General features: G+C 55.0%; 1 protein-coding gene across 7 annotated transcripts in view; it reads right to left on the minus strand.

Moving 5' to 3' along the window:
- The window catches only part of ZMIZ1 (zinc finger MIZ-type containing 1), a 233,198-nt gene that overhangs the window by 102,944 nt on the left and 108,485 nt on the right, over positions 1–21,769 (minus strand). For 3 of the 7 annotated variants that reach the window (XM_057734295.1, XM_057734300.1, XM_057734294.1), the window contains exons 1-2: positions 5,672–5,780; positions 2,150–2,334 (exon numbers count right to left, since the gene is read on the minus strand). In XM_057734295.1, the coding sequence (XP_057590278.1) occupies positions 2,150–2,323 (174 nt within the window). In that variant the 5' untranslated portion in view covers positions 2,324–2,334; positions 5,672–5,780. Of the gene's footprint in view, positions 1–2,149; positions 2,335–5,671; positions 5,781–16,213; positions 16,341–21,769 lie in introns of those variants that run through there. The other 4 variants (XM_057734297.1, XM_057734296.1, XM_057734298.1 and 1 more) reach the window with 2 other exon arrangements.

Consider the following 21,769-nt stretch of genomic DNA (forward strand, 5'->3'; position numbering starts at 1 on the left):
TCTGCATGCCACGTGCTCTGGCGTCAGCAGGTCCTGCCATAGCCAAATAGCAGGAGCAGGGGGTCAGAAAGAGGCCCCCAGGCCAAACCCAGCCGGTCAGGCACACCGTGCCCAGGTTACTGCCACATCATGGTCAGGTATATGTGGCTTAGCCACCCCTGTTCCCCAAACCCAGATTTCCTGGGCTCAGCCTGGTTTGGCTTGGTGGTGCTGGCATTGTTGGGAGGGGCCCCTGCCTGAGCTCAGGCCTCTCCCAGTTGTGAGGTCTGAGTTAATAGAGACTGAATTCTGGTGCCAAGGTCTCTAGATCCTGCTTCAGAGCCAGGCCACGGGGCTGACAGGGGTGGAGGGTGGCTTCCATGGCTACCCCTTCCTTCCTTAATACTCATCTGCATCTTCCCAGGCCAGGCGGAGTTAGGCACTGAGTCCAGGGTCACAGAGCACGTGGGGGCAGAGCTGGGACTCCAGGGCTGGGTGTGACTGCCTGTTGAGTCCTCTATCAGGACACCTAGAAGGTGTCCACAGGGGCTGGAGTGTAGGCCAGCTGCAATGGAGATGGGGGTACCTTCTGGGATCCCTGTGTCCTTGGTGCTGGGAGAGACTGGGAACAGCTGCTGTCCCCGGGGCAGTGGCTCTCTCCCAATCTAAAGTGAGAGTCTGCCTCAGAGCTGAGGCAGGGAGGGCTCCTAGGAGCTGCCAGGTCGCAGAATTGGGAGATGAGCAGAATGTGTTGGGGGAGTCCCTGTGGGGCTGGGGCCCTGGAGTCACACCGCCTTCATCCACAACTATCTACTGACCTAGGGCATCCCCTCACCTCTCTGAGCCTCAATCACCCCATCTGTAAAATGGGGACGGCAGATTACGGCTTGGTGGTGGGAATTTTTTTGTCTTGCTTAGGGCTTCATGACTGCTATTACGACATGGTTCGTGAAAGGCAAGACTTAAAAATGGACAGAGGAAAGAGAAATGAATTGGACTATCCTCCTTCTGTGGGAGCAAAGGGAGAGGGAGAGATGAAGGAAAGAAAGAGGGCAAGCGTGCAGCAACACAGCCCTCTGTCACGGGGCCATGGTGAGGATTAAACAAGATGGGGCTTATACGGCCCCTGGCAGAGCGCCTGGCGCGTGGGGTGCTCCCACGTGGGGCTGCCCTTGGCCCTAACTCCATCTCCCAAAGCCTCTGCTGGAAGCACAGCTGCACTCAGCAGCTCCTGCCCTGGCTCCACACATGGCTCTTTCTGCAAAGACAGAGCTCCTTGCACGTGATCTTCCCGCGGAAGACAGGAGGACTTCCATGGCTAGAAGTGGACCCGCTGAGAGGGCAGCAGTGGGTCCTCGCCTCTGCCTCCTGTGCCCTCTCTCAAATGTGCCCCCAGAGAGGCCATGGGCAGCATCTGGTCTCCGCGTGGAAAGCCATGCAAATCGGTTAATTCCCTGCCTAGCAGCCTCCCTCTGCTAACCGAGTTATTCCGTTTATTTGCGTGATGTCACACCCAATTAGCAGGGTCAGCAACCACCGCAGGGCACTCTCGGAGTCGCCCACTCCCAGCCCCTCGGCCCTAGGCACTCCTCTTTGGGGCTCTGGGCTCCCAGTCTCACGAGCCCAGTTTTGTTCTGGCCCCCAGAACAAAAGCATCCAGCCTTCCATATCTGGCCAGCCCGCTTCTGAGCGTCTCCACCCTCACTCCAGCCAGCTCACGTGGCCTTCGGCTGGGGCTATGGGTGGTGACTCGTGGGTGCAATTCATTGGTAGGGAGGACATTAGGTATCCCATTCGGTCGCTGTTGCTCAGCAGCTTTGTGGCTTTGGCCAAACCTCCTCCCCTCTCTGTGTTTTTGTCATCCGTTTAGACGATGAGGTGGCTAAGTGATGCAGTGAAATGAACAGGACAGATCGGGACCAAACCCCATCTCAGCCACTGAGTCACACAGCTCTAAGTGTGTTCCTGAGCTTCGGATCTTTCTTCTGCAAAATGGGGTGGGAACAGCTTGCAGGGCTGCTGCAAAGTTTAGACACAACGTACGTAATGTCATTCCCATTACAGAGTAGGTGTCAGGTAAAGACAGCTATTGCTCGATATGCTAGGACCTCTGTACGGTGTCTTATTCCTCCTGCAAGCTCCTTGAGAGTAGAATTAGTGCCCCGTTCACCTCCAGAACCCCCAAAACTGGCATGCGGCCAGATTTATGCAGAAATGGTTCGTGAGCAGTTAGCTGTCCAAAGGATGGTCTGTCTGCAGAGGAGGCCAGCAATCTGGCAGCTTCAGAATAGGACCCCAGTGGCACGTGGAGGGGCCAGGGCTTGGGTGGAGTAAGCTTGGCCATCTTTTGATGATCTGGGGATGCAAGCACAGATTTGAATCATAGGCAGAGGCCTTCTTGGCTGTGGCTATTACTGGATGCTAATACCCCATCGCCCACCAGAAGGCCGGCCCATCTCTACAATTCTTCAGAAGATCTGGGCTATATTCACTTGCCACTGAGTCTATTGGAGCAGGAGTTGGGAACACCAATGCCCAGACTAGGGACTGGCTACCCAGACCAAGTGATGAGTGCATCTTATCAATCCATCTGGGAATCAAATGATCCATCCATCCATCCATCTACCCATCCATCCATCCATCCATCCCCAAATGAATCAATCCATCCATGCATCTATCCATTTGCCCACCAACCCATTCATCCATTCACTACTTTATCCATCACTCACCCATCCATTCATCTACCTATTTTCCTGTCCACCCAGAACTTATCCAACCACCCACTTATCCATTCATTCATCATTTATCTAACCATCATCTGTATCCATCCACCATCCACTCACCCAACTGCTCACCCATATGTCCAACCATCCACCCATCCATTCATTCCCTTAGCTATTGATCTGTCAGTCCACCCCTCTCTCATTCTTCCCCAACATATTTGGGACCCACCCTGGCCTGGACTCTGCTGACTTACAGATCATCCTCTGCCCCTGAGGAACTCAGCCTGCTGGGAGACCTGATGTTTACCCTGCAGGGCTTACAGCTTAAGGGGGAAAGAGCAGGATGGGTGCGGTAACTGGGTGCTCAGGAAGCACTGGGGCTCAGAAATGGGAAGTGCAGATACTCAAAAGGGCACCTGGGGTCTGGGGAGGCTGCTGTGCAGAAATTAACTGATTTGCATGGCTTTGCACGTGGAGCCCAGATGTGCCCTTGGGGACATGAGTAGGGCATGTTTTAGAGAGGGCACTGGTTCTCCCAGGACTTAAGGCTGAGAAAGCAGAAAGGCAGCTGAGCCAGAGGCCTGGAGGGAAGATAAACAGCTGGGTGCTCGTCGGCTGGCGAGTGCCAGCAGTGGCTAGAACCAGGGTGGGTAGATAGGGAAGGCTGCACTGTAGAAGCCAGGCAGGACAGAGAGTTGGAGGCTGTGAGGCCCCGGATGGGAGCCACAGCTCCGCCAGCCAGAGGTTGGCACAGCCAACACATGCATCATCCTCAGAGCACGCAGACCTTTCTCTTCTGATTAGGATACGGGATGTCTGAGAATCAACAGTCTTCAGCCAGCCGCAGCCGCCCTCTGGGGCGGCTGAGGAGCAGACCGACATCAGTGCTGAGCTGTGTCTGACTGGAGGTGCGGGGAGCGGGCGTGGAGGACGCAGGGGGCTCTGGATGGCCTGGGGAGGGGGGAGCGTCTGGACAGCCTGCTCACCCTTGCAGATGCGCCCCTGTCTGGCCCGAACGCAGAGCTCTGTGCGTGGGTGTCTGTGTGTGTGCAGGCGCACACACGCGTGTACGGGGAGGGCAGTGGAGGCAATCCCTGGCTTTTCAGCAGCTCTGGGACCCAGTGGCTGGGTGTGCATCACGATGCCCACGTACAGACGACAGGAGATGAAGGTGACTTAATCAAGGTCAGGAAACCCGTGAGTGGTGGAACAGGGACTCGGGTTTGCCGACTGGTAAATCTGAGCCCTTCCAGAGGGCTGCTCCTGGGTGGGATTCTGCCCTGCTGGACCCCTGGGAGGCCCAGGGAGTAAAGGGCACCCTGATTCCTGCAGGGAGTCAGATGCAGGGAGGAAAGTCAAGTTGTGAGCAGGTTTTACGGGGAGCTATTTGCCTAGCACACAGAGGGCTGGGGCATAGGCGTTTAACTGTATTCTTGGGGGGTGGAGCCACTGATAGCTGATCCCTCATGGGCGGGAGAAACTGGGTCAAAGGCAGAGCTGGGAGAGAGCCCTGCAGAGCCTAGAGGAGGAGAAGGAGGAGGAGGAGGAGGGACGGGCAGGGGAGGAGGAGCCCATCCTCTGGTTTCTATTCCGTGACCGTGAACAGAGGCGTAATTGGTGTTTGGGAGAGCTGCTCTGCTGAGTTCAATCTGTAACAAGTCTTCTTCAATTTCCTCTCCTCAGACCGGCCCAGGCTTCCGAGATTGCTCTGCTTGATGCTCATAAGACGACGCACATCTCTCATTCCCACCGACTAGCTTCAGCTCCACTGGGCCCTGGTGTTCGGGGAGGGCAGGCTGGGTAGGGGTGGGGCTGTGAGCTCTGCCCCCGCCTCCCTCCCACACCCGGGTCCTGAGGGCTACACGGGCTACCTAAGCTGCCAGCGAAGCCCACCTAAGCCAGGGGCTTCGCCACAGCACTCCCCTCCCTGTCACTGAGACACAGGACAACAGCCCCCAACACAATGAGCTGATCACCTGCCACGTGCCAGGCCAGGCTACGTGCTCCACCCGTGATGTCCTCAGAGCATCCTACAAGGTTGGCATTATTACACCCACTAGACAGGGGAAACCGAAGCTCAGAGAAACAGAGGGACAGGCCTGAAATCACACTGTGGGTACACGGAGTGAAGATTTGGGCTCAGGTCTGTTTCATGCCAACGCCTCTGCCCCCTCGCCACATCTGCTCCTTCCTGGAGTAAGAGAACACCAGTGTCTGTGCAGGGCCACTGCTGCCCTGGGCTGCAGGGAGGCTGAGCGCATCACTCCTGGGCACCACTGGGGGCTCCCGCCCACCCAGGCTCAACCAGGCTTCGTAAAGTGGGGACCTCTGAGCCCACTGTCAACGATGTAGAGAGGGTACTGGCAGGCAAATCGCCTCTAAAGCTTGGTGTGAGCACAGGCAGCAACTGCACCTTCCAGGATGAGGCCGTCCTGGCACCAGTGGGGTTGGGCTGGGTGACTTCAGGCGACTCCCTTCCCCCTTCAGTGCGTTGGTTTCCTTTTCTGTAAGACGATCAAATTTCCCAGGACTTTTCCTTTTCTCTTTCTGTACAGAGAACCACTGGAGCAGAGAGGTGGGGACTTTGGGTCTGAGAAGGAGACTGGGCACTTCAACGCATCCTCAAAACAGCCCAGAGTGCACAGCAGAGCCCAGAGAGGGCACGACAGTGGCCCAAAGTCACACAGCTGGGAAGGGAAGGGAAGGGACAGGGCAGAGTCGGCATTTGCACCCCGGTGAGTGATTCCAGGGTAAGGCTGGTCCATGCCAGCCACATTCTCAGGAGGTGGGTGGTCGGGGAGCCTCAGGCAGTCAGCCCTCACCTACTGTCACCCCCACCCAGCACCTTGGGTGCTCAGCTGCACAGTGTAGGCCAGCACCCCCATGGCTCTGCCCGCCTCGCCTGCTCTGCCCTCGCCAGCGAGCCAGGCTGGCAGAGGAGGAGAAGCGAGCCCGGGCCACACACCCACCTGCTTGATGCACTGCAGTCGGTCATTGGTCTGTTGGATGTGCCTGTCCATAGAATTCATTCTGGCCGTTTCGCTGGGTTCTACCCGAGAGCCATGAACGTTGTCCAGCCTGTGAAGACAGAGGACGGTGGGGATCACTAGGGTTGTGCCAGGCCAGCTGGCCTCATAGCCACCCTCTTGCCCCCACACAGGCGTGCTGGCCTCAGTGGCTCCCAGCAGCTTCCAGGGCCCTCTGTCAGCCGTGGCAGCCTTCCAGCCCCATGCTGGAAGGAGGAACTGCGGCCACAGCCACCCAGCCCTTCTCCACGCTCAGCCCTGGGGGAATCCCATGTAGAAATGGGTGCATTTCCACACGTGTGTGTTGAGTGGTGGTGGTGGGGACGGCAGCCCCATCTTCAGGTTCCCGGTACAGGCCTTTGCCCCCTCGATGTGGCTGTGTGTGTGTGTGTGCACGTGTGCACGGGGATCTTCCCACGTGACCTCAGCTGCACGTGTGGTTTAAGTGCAGCCGTCCTGTTACGGGTGCCCTCCCCGAATCCCCCATGCCTTAGAGTTTACAAACCACAATTCCATGTTTCCCCTTTGCCCTCCGGAAAAGAAGGAGGGCAGACATCAGCACTCCCCCTCCCCCGCCTTTCCAGATACAGAGACTGAGGCTCAGAGAGAGGAAGGGGGTTACCCAGGGTGCCGCAGGAAGCCCGTGTCAGAGCTTGAACCAGGCCCCGGGACTCTGACTGCCAGTTCACGGCCGAGTGGTCGGGGTACGTGGCGGTCACGCTCACCAGGCTCCCTCTTCCTGAATGGCGCTGGGCCTGGGGCACGTGAGCACGTGTGTGAGGAGCCCCCTGGAGCCGAAGGCAGAGATGGAGATAGAGATGGAGGAGGAGAGGCAGAGAGACGGACAGAGAAGAGAGAGACTCAGCTCTCTTCTCCCCATTGCTCAGGGGTCTAGGCCCTCGGGCCAAAGCAGAAGTCTGCTCATCGGCGGCTGTTTGTCCTCCCATAAACCAGGCTGCAGACACATAGGTCAGACACAGGGTGCGCGACAGAGGCCCCCAGCCCCTGGCCTTCTCTGCTATCCCGAAATACTGCCCCCTGAAGGCGCTTCATCTCTGGCCATGTCACCAAAAGTCCCATCTACCAAGCACTGTCTGTATGCCCTTGCATTCTCTCCTTGACTGCTCACACCCACTCTGTAAGACTAAAATCATCCCCATTTTACAGATGAGGAAAGTGAGGTCCGAGATCTGCCAAGTCCCATGGCTAGTGGAAGCTTGGACCGCATCTGTCTGCCTGTCTGCTCCCACGTCCTGGCTCTCTGCCCCCAGCACGGGCACCCTGGCTGAGAGAACTGACAGCATGCCTGGCCGCAGCCTTGGGAAGAAGTTCCTGTTCCTCTTCCAAGGAGCTCTTCACTACCCAGCTCCTTTAGAGCACTTCTTATTGTTCCGTTTGTGCTTGAAAAGGCAACTCATTTACGTGGTTCAAAAATCATGGGTGTTCAGTGAAGTGCTGGCCTTGTTCCCTGCCCTGGGGGCCCTTCCAGAGAGGACCAGGGTCACGCGTCTCCTTCTGAGGGCCTCATCTTAGGGAAGCAAATATCTACGTGTACTATCCCCTGCCACCTCTTTGAAAAAAACATAAAACGATAGCATTCTATACACACTATCTGGACCTTGCTTTTTTCCTCTTAATAACATCTCAAAGTTTATTTCACATCAAGACATAAAGAGCCTTTTCATTTTTTAATGGCTGCACAGTATTCCCAGCCACTGATGAATCATTTATGCAACTGCCATCTGAATGTCCACCCCTGCCAGGTGCTGTTCTAAGGCCTGAGGCCCTAGACAAGGCCCTCCTGCTCCAGGGGTTCGCACTCTAGCCCGAGTGATGAGGCCTGTGCTGTCCCTAGATTTTATTATTGCAAACAGTGTTGGAGGATAACCTTTTATACCAACCACATTATCATGTGTGAATTAATCTAGAGAACACATTCTTGGAAGTGGAGTTTCTGGGTCATTTGTACTTTGATAAATGCTTGCTGGGTTCACCTTACTTGGAGCTTTCCAGCAAAAAGGTAAAAATGGGGGTAGCGTCCCCACACTGATTTCTGCTACCCTCACCCCGTCAGCATCCCTCCATTCACACCATCTATCACATTTACACACCCAGATATCCAAATTCTCCAATACTTATCCATCTAGATGCCTTTCTCTCCATCCATCTATCCATCCTTCCACGCATCCAGACATCTTTAGTCTCCACTTGCCCATCCATGCATGCTTCCAATTCACCCACTAAATACTTGTCAATATCTATATGTGCTAGCTCTACAGAGCATGGAGAGATGAAAATGAAATCATTTTCTTGGGTTCATGGAACTCTTGGTCCAAGCCCGTATCCACTCTATGTCACCTATTAGGTGACTATTTGTTGAACGCCTCTTATAAGTCAGGTGCTGGTCCAGGCACTAGGCAAAGACACTGTTACTAAATCCCCACTTTACAGATGAGGAAACTGAGGCTCAGGAGTTATAGCAGCAGCTCCAGAATCCTGACTTTCCCATTACAACCTAAACTTCCGTACAAGTACTGGGGATGGGCCAGGGGTCCCCACTGGAGGGTGTTGCCATCTCGCAGGTGTATGTGTCAGCGGGGAGTAGTGGTGAGGGCGTCACTCCTCTTGCTACACCTGTAGGTCCCCCAAGCAGGGGTTTCTCCTGCTGAATTTACCTGCACGGAGCCTCAGCCAGTGCTCACACATGATGAGGACTCCAGGGGCCAGGGACAAACCCTGGTGGAGGAAGCTGGGACATGGGAGGGGCCCAGAGCAGGAGTGAGCCAATGTCACCTTTGGTGAGGCCACCTCAGCTCCCGGTGCCAGTTGCCATCTGAGTAGAAGAGACCCTGGTGCTCTCTCAGGCACCACATGGTACCCAAAGAGCTGGGCCTTTCCAGTCCCCACCCAGGGCATGAGTGAACACTGGTTGCCAGGGTCCCAATTAGAGAGTGCCGTTTCCAGAGCCACTGGGGCAGGGACACTGAGCCAAAGGGACCCATTAAACAAAGGCCTGGGCCAGCTCAGGAGGAGTCTGAAGGGAAGTACAAGGATACCTCAGGCCTGTGCAGACCTCAATCGCCTGTGCGCAGGCTGCAGCCAACCAGGACAAAGGGCCTGCGGCGGCCCAAGTGGCCAGCAGGGGGTGCTGTGGATGAAGCTAACTGCCCAGGGGCTAGACACCTGCACTGTGGAAATCTGACGAGGGATTAGGTGGCCTTATAACACTGTTTCTAAGTAGGAACTTTTCCCAGGATGGGCACCACGTTTTGTCTGTAGGGTCAGAGACCTAGTAGGGCCTTGATAAATGCTTGTAGAATGACTGACAGATCCTTTCTGGGGCCTGAGGGTGCTCAGCTCACCCAGGGAAGCCCTAGGCAGGCCCCAGCAGTCCAGACCCACCTGGACAGCCACCTGGGGGCCCAGGGCTTGTCCTTCCCTGCTGAGCCATGGCAGGGGCCACGGGCCTCCCCTGAGGAAGCAAACAGTAAAGGCGAGGCAGACTGTCCACGCTTGGGTCTGTCTCCACGCTGTGACTCACGGGCAATCCTGTCTGGAGGCCAGTGGCCGGACTGTGTTGGCTTCTGGATTCAAAGATGCTCAGAATATCATTGGCCAAAGGTGCTTTGAGTTCTTCCACCACCCTGAGTTCAGCTGGTTTTATTCTGGGGAGTCTGAGGCCCACAGGTGGTGTGTCCCAGGTCACATGACATGTCTGGGCCGGGTCTAGATCCCAGGGGGCTTTTCTCCAGGCCAGGGGTCCACGTTGTAGGAACCAAGAAGTGAACGGCTGGGCCTGGGACACCTACAAGACCCAGAGAGCTGACAGGAGAGACATCACAGGTCACAAGGACAGCTGTGGGTCGTGTATGTCTTAATCTATAAAAGAACAAAATGTCTGGTGATTAAGGAGACACTCATAGGTGATGTGACTTTTAAACCACTAAGATCAGAGGAAAATTGGGGTTATTAACACCAGGAATGGATGGGGCTGGAGGCTCGAGCCCCTGCAGAAAAAGGGTCAAGGCCTAGAAGGCTAAAGATCATAGACATGGAGAGTAGAGGAGGGCTTGAAGGAGGCATGAGAGAGTAAGAGCTCCCTGAAGGGCAGTCTGAGGTCTTCCATTAGTTCTGCACCTGCTGTGTTCAGGCACCAGGCCAGGCCCTGTGCATTGCTAATTCACTCAATCCTAAAAGGCTCAGAGAGGTGAAGTGACTTGCCCAGGGTCACACAGCCAGGACAGTACTGGGCTGATATTCAAACCCTCTGCCTTTCCAACCATTGATGTGTTGTTCTTTCCATTCCTCTAAGACCGGTGGTCACAGCCTCCTGGAAGTCCCCACCCAAGGCTGTGCCTGAGCCCAAAGAGATGTCCCCTGGTTCCACTCAACCTGTCTAAACCCATCCACTTGCTTATTTTTTATATATATATATATTTTTAATTAATTGATTTTTTTTTGAGGTACACCAAGTTCAATCATCTGTATTTATACACATATCCCCGTATTCCCTCCACCCTCCCCGCTCCAGTCCTCTAAGGCATCATCCATCCTCGCGTTGAACTCCCTTTGTTATACAGCAACTTCCCACTGGCTATCTATTTTATAATTGGTAGTATATAGCTGAGACAAAGTGAGAGAGTAGCATAGACATATATATACTTCCACTTGCTTCTAAGGCCATCCCAGTGCCACCGGGCTCCCTGCCTGCTGGCCGGTGAGGGGAAGTGGTGCGTGCTCAGCGGCCAGCAGAGGTCGCCCTCCACCGCAAGAGCATCGCTGGGCCTGGCCGCTGCCTCCCTCCTCCCAGCCTAGACTCCTCTAAGCCTTTACAAGTGGCTGCAAATCATCGGTGGTGGCAGCAACTCCAACGCCCACCAAGGCCGGGCTCCTTCCCAACTGGAACTCATTGTTAGCTCGGCCCTGGGTGCACCCAGGGCCTTGGCCCTTACTACCATCTGTCTGCTTCTCAGTGGCGAGTGGGCCCAGGTGGTTAACCCCCTGTGGCCCCTGGCCCTCTCTCCTGGTCTGAGCAGCCACCAGCCTGCAGCAGATGCAAAGCTAGTCAGCTTAGGGGCCTGGAGGCGGCCTAGTTGTGCCACCCTCCTCCAGGCCTTGGGTTTTCCCATCTGTAAAAGGAAAGCCAGCCGGCCGCTGGTGGCCCTTCAAACTCAACATCTTAGGATTTTGGTGTCAGGAGCGCCAGTTGTTTGGAAAATGCCATCGCAACAAGTATAGGATGCTTGACTTTAGAACTGCGAAGACCATCTCAAGGCAGGCCTGTGGGGAGCCTGCAGGCCCAGGAAACTCGGGGAGAGCCGCTGTTCCAGGGTCACCTAGGACCGCAGACATTGCCCCTTTCTCTGCTACACACCTTTCCTTGCAGCTTACACTCGGGCTTGGCTTAACTGCACGTAGGTAGGTTTTCTGATGGTGACATCTGGGTTGGCCGGTCTTCTCAGCTCCCAGGGGAGCTCTTGAAAGGGCCAAGCTTCCATTTTGCACAACTTATCACTAGTGGGGCACGGGCAAGTTCAGCCTCAGAGGAGCCTAGCACAGAAGATGTGCTCAAGAAAAGCTAGCTGCTCTCAGGCACATAGGGTTGCTCGGAGAGTAGACTGTTGAGAGCTGAAAGGGTGCCTCGGGACCACCTGGTCCCGGGTCCTCATGGGGCAGGATGGCAGGCAGGGGCTGAGAGAGGGGATGCACAGGGGAGACAAGGGCAAGCAGGACTGGAACCCAGCTGTCTGGGTCTAAGGAGGGCCCTGGGTTGTCTCCAGGCTCCTTGGAAGCATCTCTCCTGCTCCGAAATGCTGGGGGAGGCACGTGGCCCTCAGCAGGCGCCTCCCTAGAAACGGGGAGCAGGATGCTCTCAGCTGCCCCTTGGAAAGTGGGGTTCTGGAGCCCTGGAGGCAGCTCCCTGGGACTGATGTCAGCACTACTAACATCAGTAGGTTTTATTTTTCCCTTTTGAAGCCAAACAAGTTAACTGGCACACTTAACACACAGGCGCCCAGAGGAGAGGCCTTTGCATATGTGTGTGCACACCCACATACTTATGTACCCCCTTTGCACACTTACGCGTCGGTATACGCACTTGAGTGCTGGCCCAGACGCATAGAGCACACACATCTCCTGACAGCTTGCACAGGCAAGTGGCGGGTCCCCAGGGGAGCTGTGTGAGCAGTGGTGTGCAGAAACGATTCAATCACCATGCACATCTGCAGCTCAGATTCCCCCGGGGCGAGCAGGGGTGGTGGTGGTGCGGGGGCTGTACCTACAGTCTGCAGAGCAGAGGCTGCGTTCCAAGACATTGCCAGGGCCAGGGAGCTTGGGACATGCCTGCTGCTCAGCCTGGTGGGAGAGCCTGGGGTTCCAGGGGACCCATCCCGACCAGCCCCTTTCCAGCTATCAGACTCCAAGAGGGGCAGATGTCATGGGCCCTGGGTTCAACAGTCACCTGCATGTGACTGTGTCAGTCTAGGTCCTCCTCTGCCTGACCCCCACCCCCCACTCCTCTCCACTGAGCCTGTGTCCTCCAGGTGGGGCTGCTCCCTGACTCCTGGATCGTTCTCTGAAGACCACCCCGCTAGGTCTCTGCCTCAGCCCAGAATGCCCGGCCTCCTTCAGCCATCAAGGCCTGGTTCAGCGGTCACCTTCTTGGTTGGTTTCCCCCGGCAGGGCCACTCACTTCTATTTCTATGTCCTCACTGCCCCTGCCACATACCCCCAACTTGGTAGTACTAGACCAGTGGGTAGTCTTTGCATCTGGCTTCCCCATCAGCTGGAACGTCTTCCAGTTATGGATTCCCAGAACCTAGCCTAGGGCCTGGTACCCAACAGGTGCTCAGCAATGCTCATTAGATGGATGGACAGATGGATGGATGGCCATCGCTGCACCCGGAGTGGCAAGAGCTGAAAACTCAATGACTCAGCCCTAATCAGAGGATCTTAGGACTGAGAGAGACTTTGATAAGCCAGTCTGAGGTTCCCAAAGAGTGATACATGTACCACTGTATCACTGGAACAAGGTGGAACAAGGATGATTTTAGGTGGTCCATGGGCAAACCTTTTTCATTCTCATAGTGAAGTATTTGGACTAGAATAATGCTCACTGATGAGTCTGTGGATTTTCTTATTTAGGATAGGGTTAAACAGGGGAGGGATGGCAAACCTAAAAGGATTAAAGAACATTTTGAACGTAGTAGAAATGGTATGAAAGCGATGGGGGTCAAGAATGCACTGATATAGTTTGATGCCTTCCTCGTCTTAAAAGTAAAGGAGCTCAGAGAGGTGCAGCAGCTTCTGTAGCCTGCACCAGGCACACGGCCTGGAGGCAGAGGAAGAGGGTGGTGGAGAAGTAAAGATAGAGTGACTTTGTGCCCTATCCCAGGAAGTCAGGGAGGAGAGGCAGAGGGACAGACATGAAGGGGGAGAGGGAGGGAGGAGGCCGCTCCAGGCAGCTGACCAGGACCAGCTGCTTCCCATTCTTGGCCGGGCAGCTGGAGCAGGCCCTTGGGCCAGCTTGTGGCCTTGCACGGGGTGAGGCCCCTGGGTAGAGGGTGGGCTCTGAGAGCCAGACCTTCTTGGCTGGGAGGCTGTGGGAGGACACTTTATCTCCCCAAGCCTTCGTCTGTCAAACAGGAAGGTGCATCCCCTCCCTGCCCCACTGGGCTAAGGAGCTGAGTAAGTGAACTCACTCGGGGCAAAGTGTTCTTAAAAGGGAAATCCTGATTTGGACAACAGCCCTTCCAAATCCAGGCCCCCCTCCTTAATTCAGGGAGCGCCCCTATGCCAAGACCTGACAAGGCTCCAAGCCTCCTGGCCACAGAGTTCAGATGCTCTGGCTTGGCCCTAGAGGTTCCTGGAAGGATGGGCCCACTGCTCTCCATGACCCAATCTCCCAGCACCCACCCTCCTCTATAGGAGCCCCCAGCGTCAATGGTGGTTAAAGCAACAACACAATGCACCCCGGGGGTTTGGGAGGAGGGGCTTCCTGCATGCAGCCTTGTATGCCTGACAGCCGGCTCTGGGACACAAGAGTTAACCCAGAGGCGAGCATGGCTGACTTGGAAGCACACGTGTCGATGTCACCCTGGCAAAGGGGCCAGCCCGCAGTCCCTACCCACACTGTGCTGGGAATCCCAGCTGCCCTCGGGTGTGCCTCACCCCCCTGGGGCATGTGACGCCTTAGCAGGCCCAGGCCATGCCCTTGAGGCCAAACCCTCCCGTGACCCTCCGGCCTCACTCCAAGTCCATGACCTCACAGTGAACTTTCACTGACAGCGTCTCTCCCCAAAGGGTGAAGGAGGGACAGCTTCAGCCCGGGATAAGGTTGCTGAGTTTTCTCTCATTCCCAAGGCTAGGCCACCTCCACTTTTTGTGTCCTCCGAATGGAAAGAGAAACTGAATAAGTACTGAACCTACATGTGCCAGACGAAAGGCTCAGATGCCATGAAGTGGGGAACAGGGAGGGTGGAAACAGTTCCCGAAGGGCTCTCGGAGGACACGGGGTGGGATGAAGCTGGAGATGGAGCCAGGGTCCCCTGACCACCAGCCGGTATCCTCTAGAAGGCTGTAAATACCCTGCGGATGTTCCTACAGCTCCAGCTCTAGGGACAAAGAGGTGTTCTCCCCTGTCTCTTCCTTACCCCAACTCCTCCAGGCTCCACATCCACCCGCCGGGCATTCTCCAGGAGCTCCAGACAGGAGCAGGGGCAATGGCATGTCCATGGGAGTCAGACGGAACTAGATAAGCCCTTAAGAAGCACATAGCACACGGATGGCAGGGCTTGTGGTGTACGGGACGCTACCCCTACCTCCCGCACCCACGACAGGCATGGCTTATCAGTCACTGCACTCTTCCCACTGGGTCCAGACATGCCCCAGACAATCCTCCACACACCCTTCTGCCCAGCCATTCTTCTGGTTTTTGTTTTTTTTTTAATTGGAGTATAGTTGCTTTACAATGTTGTGTTAGTTTCTGCCGCACAGCAAAGTGAATCAGCTATAAACGTATACACATCCCCTCCCTCGTGGTCCTCCCTCCCACCCTGCCCAGCCATTCTTAACCACTCGGTACTGACACACGAGAAGAAAACCTCTGGGCAGCTCCATTTTTAAAAGGAGAGTGAACTCCCCGCCCAGAGCGGGGAGAGCTTAGCCTGGGGTCACCAGCCACTCACGGCATGAGCAGAGACCTGCATGCAGATTTCCTAGGTTCTGACTTAGTCCTCTTCTCCCTAAACTGAGAGTCAGAGCCAGGCTCTTCTTGAGCCAAGAGCCCATGTATGGACCACTCCGGCAAGCCAGCGGCATTTCAAGCAACTGCAACCTTACATCATCAGTCACAGCCTCCCAGCAGCTTGTGGACAGTCTTACCCTATACTGCAGAGGAGAAAATAAAGGCTCAGAGTGGATGGGCAGTCACGACCCAGTCACACAGAAATCACACAGGCTGGCCCAGGACAGTAGCTGTTTCTCTAAGAGCCTGGGCTTTTCTTTTTACTAACTGTGTATGACTTTTCTTTAAGTTAGTTGCTATGAACTGTCAGATTTTTAAAAAGTTTTCTCAAAAAAGGAGGGTGGGGGGAGTTAACAGAGGAATCAAAAAGCAGGCATTTCTTTGCACTAAAAGTGGTAGATGATAAAAACAAACAGTTCTCACAGCCTAGATCTAGAATGATCTGGGGATCTGCTTCGGTGCATCATTTACAGATGAGGAAACGGAGGCCCAGGGCAGGGGCAGGGGTGAAGGTGGAGCGGAGCCTTGAGGCCGCCTTCTGGGTCAGAAGTGGGGCCAGGGTCACACCCAAGCCTTGTGAGCCCTGGCTGCCCTGAACTTCTCGGCTCTTTCTGCCCCAACCTCCTGACGGTGTCTGCCAAGGGCAGGCCTGTGGCCCCAGACCACTCAGACAGGGGCCTGCCCCGGGGAGCTCCCAGGGGTCTCGAGGTGGGGGTGGGGAAGGACAGGATGACTGGTAGGCCATGCCAAGCCTGGCGAGAGCAAGGGCTCTGCTCCCACTGGGAAACATCTGTGGTTTTTTCCTGCAGAAGCCATGTGAAGTCCCCATGGCTCCGTGCGGACTTCTGGCATCCCAGCTGGGCGGAGGCTGGCACACTGACCCTGTACGTCCCACCTCTTTCTAGAAGGCCTGTGGTGCAGGGGGTGAGTCAGCTGGGTCTGGCGCCCATCACTGCCTGTCCCCAAATCTGCACTCGGGGAATCTCTGGATACGAGGCTACCTGGGGACGAAGCCACTCCTGACCCAGGCTGGGCGTGGGAGCCTCATCCCTGGAAGCCTCCAGGGACAAGCTGGGCACCCCACAGGCAACCTGAAAACATGCCTCCTGAACGTCTGCCCCAAGACAAAAATTCACACTAGCTGCTTCAAAACCGTGTGCTGACTCGACACGTAACTGCACAAGGGACTCTACAGTTTACAAAGCACCGGCATCATAACCCCGTGTGACCCTCGTTATCACCTCATCTACGTGGGCAGGATAGCTTCGTGGTCAAGGTCATCAGAACGTCTGGGTTCAAATCCCGACTCTCCTGCTTGCTAGCGTCTGTGACCTGGGGCAAAATGCTGTCCTCTGCGTGCCTCAGACTCCCCATCTGTGAAACAGAGGCGATCATAACAGTGCCTACTTCATAAGCTGCTGTGTTCGTTAAACGAGTCAGTGACTAGGAAGCCCTCAGCACAGCCCCAAGCATGTGGGCCCTGGCTCTACACAGGTCCCAGGTGGGCCTTATCATCTCCATCGCAGGCAGGAGGAAACCGGGGCCAGAGAGGAGGCGGTACTTGGCTGGGGGGCGGGGGGAGTTAAAAGCCACCACTCTAGACACTAAAGACTTCCAACTTTTTTTTAAAAAACCTATTTTTAAAACATTTAACCTTGCAACAACATCTCAGGGCAGAGGCTCAGCTTATGCAACAATGAAAGGGGCTGGGCTCTGGATGGGGGGGTGGGGGCAAGGCTGCCCCCTCTGCTCGCCCACGCACAGGCGCCTCCGGGAACCAGCCTGCTCCTGAGTGCCGGGCACCCCGGAGCACCTGGGTGGCTGAGGCAGGGGCCCCGTGCCCACGAGCCAGAATGCTGGGTTGAGGAGCTGGAGGGATTTGTCCTTGTGGCAAAGGCTAGTCAAGAAAAATTCCAGAAGGAAGGAGGGAGAGGGTCAGCGCTCTGGGATGAGTGAACTGAGCACTGCTGCTGCACAGCAGTGCCCGGACACCCACGTGGCATCTGTCCAGGTGGGCAGGGTTGCTGAAGCAGGCAGGGAAACCAGAGGGGAGACACTGCCTATTCTGGGAAAAAGGAGGGTAGTGGCCAGGACACCCCAGACCAGGCTGCCTGAGGTCTGTTCCTTGGAAATGGGTCCTCCCCGAAGAAGGATTCTCTGGTCAGATCAGTTGGGGGAAAGCTGCACATTCTACCCATCTCTGGAGAGGAGGAAGTATACTTGCACGCAATGGGCCTTAAAGAATCTGGCTTTTCCCAAAGTGATTGGAGTGCAAAATACTTCTTTCACAAACACATTTTAAAATCCCATAGAGCTAATTTTCCCCGGAACTGGCTTTGACAAATTCTGACCTAAGGGGAGTGGCTGTAGGGTGATGAGGCTGCACAACAGGGAGAGAGACTGCAAAGGAAGACCGGCAGGCTGGCAGGCTGGGGGAGGGGTGCCCACCAGGGCCGGGGACCAAAAACTGAAGTGTCTGAGGGAAGAGAAGTCACAGAGCATCTGCACCAAGGTCTGAAACCCACTGCCCGGGAGGACTGGGGCCCTGGATTCTGAATCCAATATTATGGCCAGCTTCATGAGGCCACCACAACTTAGACGTACCCAATCAGCCAGGAGCCTGCCTGCAGGACCCCACAGATCTCCACCCCCAGCAAGGCTGGCCCAGGTCAGGAGGAGAGCGCCCTAGGTCACTTTCCGGAAGGGCAAAGGCCAGAGGTGGAAGGTCGACAGAGCTGCATGATGCAGAGACTGGGTTGTCTGGGGAGGCTAGCACCTTCCCTGCCCCGCCTAAGCCAAAGACTCTAAAGGCAGGGCACAGGTCAAGATGGCCCTCCAGCAGCCACTCAGAAATCTCTGTTCATAATTATGAATACTAATAAGAACAATACCATCAAGTACCTATTGTGTGTCGGGCAGCATATTTGGTGTTTTACGTGAAGTATCTTGATAACGATATAAACAGAATGATTAGCACCATCTACAGACGGGAGAAATGAGACTGAACATGCTTAAGGAACCTGCCCGAGATCAGAAAATGGCAAAGCTGGCCCGTCTGTCAGACTTCAAAGCCCAGCATTCATCCCCTAAACCAGGCTACCCCCACACCATCCTGGGGTTGGGGGCTGAGAAAGCTTTTTTGCAGACGGCCCAGCGCCAGGCTGTTCTGGAAGAGGCCTTTCAGTTCAGTCATCCGCTGGGCACTGCCCTTTGCCAGTTCTGCACTAGCTGTGCCCGGCCTAGAGATGGACAATGTGCACAAGAGCCATCTGTTTTCAGGCGGTTCCTGGTCGCCGGTGGCGGGGGGTCCCCAATCATGCCAGTTACAGGTACAGTGCTGTAGACACACAGTTGACCTCTCTGGGCCTGTTTTCTCAGCTCCTAGAGGATGGGGCTGATTGAGATGTCATATGCTTCTCCCCATACCCCTAAATCCAAGGATGGCAGGGGCACTCAGGATCTAGTGAGCACTGACTCTGCACCAGGCCCTTTCACACACGTTATCTCCCCTAATGCTCACACCGACCCAGGGAAGTGGGCATCGTTGCTCAGACTTCAACAGATGAGGAAACTGAGGTACAGAGAGGTTATGTAACTTGCCTAAGGTCACACAGTGGGGCAGTGGGGTTGCTGGGATTGGAACCTGGGTTTGACTCATTTCATAGGCCCACCCAGCCTGATGCAGGGCTAGAAGAGGATGCAGGGAGGGATTCCTGCCGGGCCTGGGCCCACATCACCGCTACCTGTAACATTCAGCCCCTCAACTTTCGGTCTTGGTGAAATTCGGGCTGGGTGAGATGATCCCTAAGGCATTTTCTAGCTTTAATGCTTTGGCAGGAGGCTGAGGGGAAAAGAATTAAATAACAACAAAAAGTAAGATGGCATCCCTGAGTTCAGAAGCCTGGAATCCAGGTGAAGGCAGATAAGCTGCACTAACCGACCTGTCGGCAATGTCCACCGTGGGGGCTAGACTATGGAAGGTCCAGAGTTGGGCTGGGGGCAACCCCACAAGCTTTCTGGGGTGCAGGGGCAGAGCAGACCCCAGCAGGCACAGTGTGGCTGGGCAGAGGGCCAAGATATGGGGGTGGGCTGGGGTGGGGCCAGGAAAGCCTCTATTATTTTGGAAATAAAAGCACACATGTCCAGTGCCCTTTTGACCAGGCCTGGCCAGTCAGCCTGGCAGGGTGTCATCGGGGTCTTTCTTAAGGGAGAAGGTATTGAAATGAAGCAGGACACTCACAATTCATCTGCTTTTTAATTAACTTGCCCTGCTGCCTTAAGTGATTCCCTGCTTACGCTCATTCTTTTGAAAATTCCAAAGTGCTATTTCTGACCTGTGATTTACTATTGCCGTACATCTCTATAAGCAGTGTTTTAGCTTAAGTGGCAGTTGCATATTAATTACAAAGTTAATTATGTGCTGTGTAATCATGCTGTAATTCATTAGTTTACTCTACACTCTGAGAGCCTCATGCTAATAGCAAGATCTGACAGAGGGGCTCAGGAATCACCAAGAAAGATTTGTCGAAAACCCAGAATGGGGCTAAAAAGGACCTGAGTCCCATCAGGATGGTACCTTGGGACTCATCTGCTTGACCTGAGGCCGGGTCATTGTGCCTCCTGTGGCTGTTCTCCTGAACAGAGCGCTGGACCCTCGCTGCCCGGGGCTCTAAGGGATCACAGCCTGGAGCGCACACTGCTTGCAAACCCTTATCTGCTGAGGATGGTGGAAAACCCAGCTGTGTCTTGTTTTTTCCCCCACGGAAGTGCAGGGACGGGAACAGAATTTGTTTAAAATTACTTACGGAACAGAGAGTCACTTCTAGGTGAAAAATTAACTGCTGATCACCAAAACAAAGTGGCCCTGGAAACAGTGACCGTGGGGCAGACTTGGGAGGGGCCACGAGAGACTTCAGTTCTGAGACAGTTGTTCAGATGGGGAGACCCAGGCCCAAGAGGGGGAGGGGTGTGGCTGAGTTTGGGACCAAGGTCTCTTCACATCCTTTTCCTTCTCTGCCATCTCCCCCGAAGCATCAGGGATCTTGAAATGAACACTGGCCACATTTCTCTCTCCTTTCCTTCCTGTGATGTTTTGTCTCCTAATGAACTGACCCACAGGGTGGCCCTGGCTGTGAATCCCAAGTCCATTCCTTAGCCAATCTCAAAATCCCGTTGAGGCCCAGGTACCTTGTCTGTGAAACGGGATGAAAGCTCCCTGCATCCTTGCATAGGGATCAGATAATGGATGGGAAGGAAATGGGGACCCTCCAGACCCTGCCCATACCAGACTGCTCTAGCAGTGTTCTAGAGGATTCTTTTCTAGAACTATCCCTTTCCAGCCAGTGGAGAAATCCCCATGATCCTCCAATGGCATTTAAAAGTTGATGTGAGTAAAGACAGGCCTACAGCAAAAGGCCCCCTCCCTGCAAACCTGTGGATCAAATTTCAAGCCTCTGTTGCATGAGGGGCTACAAGGCTGTGACCTACCCTGGACATAGTGATCTGGTGGCTGAGACCCTCTGCTTTCCAAATATAAACCTGCTTGCTTTATTTTTGCTGACAGCTGAATGAAAAAAAAAATGTGGAAGTCCTTCCCCTTCTGGCTCCAGTCAACAAGAGGAGAGAAGGACTCGGAGCCCCAGCTGGCATGGGAGGAAGATAAATAAGAAAAAACAAAACATGTCCTCATGCTACAGTGGAATGCTTAAAAAAGAGGTGAAAAGCACAAGGTCAGGGGCAGATTTCATTTTCTATAATTTTAGCAGGCTGAGGGAGGAGGCAGGATGTTGCCGACTCAACAGTTTTGGGGAAATCGGTTTTGGAGGGAACTCACTTTTTTTGCTGGGGGAGGGAGGGGGGGTGTGTCTTAACAGCCAAAGGCTCTTTGGTTTCCTTTCCAGGGAACACATTGGTTTCCTTGGCAACAGAGAAGTCCAGCCTCCAAAGTTCCGCAGAGAGACCAAGGCTTGGCCTGGGATGCTCCCAACAATTATCCACGGCCAAGGTCTCACCGTCCCACTCGTCCAGGCAGTGCGCTGGGTGGGAGAGGTGTAAGAATGTCAGCTCTGCAAAAATGTGGGCACCGGTTCCCGTCTCTCCCCCTTGTACTTGTGCAAGCAGCTACTCATCCCCAGATCACCACTTTCCAGGGCTTTATGGCTGAGCAGGTAAGAAATGCTAGAAACAGCTTGGAAACAAGCCTGTGTCTGACAGCACCCGAGGACCTTGAAGGAACAGTAAAGGCTCTGGGGTGGGTGGCCAATGGTCCAGCAAGGTTGGGCCTCGTGTCCAGCATGCTTCAGCCTTGTGTGGCTGACAGGGAAATGGCATCAGAGGAGAGGTCTGAATTTCTGAAGTCACCTCCCTCCATCCAGACTTGCTCACGTGGCTCCAGAGCCCAGCTTCCCAGAGAGAAGACGCCATCCATGCAGCAGGTGTGGGAGGGGTGGGGTGTGAGTGGGAGGAGGCAGAGAGGGGCCCGTGATGGAATTTGCAGAGCACTTACCCCAGCTCGTGCTATGCTAAGTGCCCCACACCTCCGTCTCATTTAACGCGCTCTCCAGTTGCCTGGGGTGGGGTGGGGATGGGGGGTGGGGAGCCGTCACAATCATTCCTGGCTGGAGGGAATGGAGGGGTCAAGTGACCTGCCCAAGGCCACCCAGTAAGTGAGTGGCAGAGCTGTGAGTCACACTTGCCAGTTTCCAAGCCTGTTCTCAGGAGAGGGGTGGATGGAGTGACGGGGCAGGGAGGGGAGGGTCGCTCTGGTTAATGGTTTACTTCCCTGGTGGCGAAAGGGA

The sequence above is a fragment of the Hippopotamus amphibius genome, chromosome 5 (genome assembly GCF_030028045.1).
Source record: "Hippopotamus amphibius kiboko isolate mHipAmp2 chromosome 5, mHipAmp2.hap2, whole genome shotgun sequence".
NCBI classification, from domain to species: Eukaryota; Metazoa; Chordata; class Mammalia; order Artiodactyla; family Hippopotamidae; genus Hippopotamus; species Hippopotamus amphibius.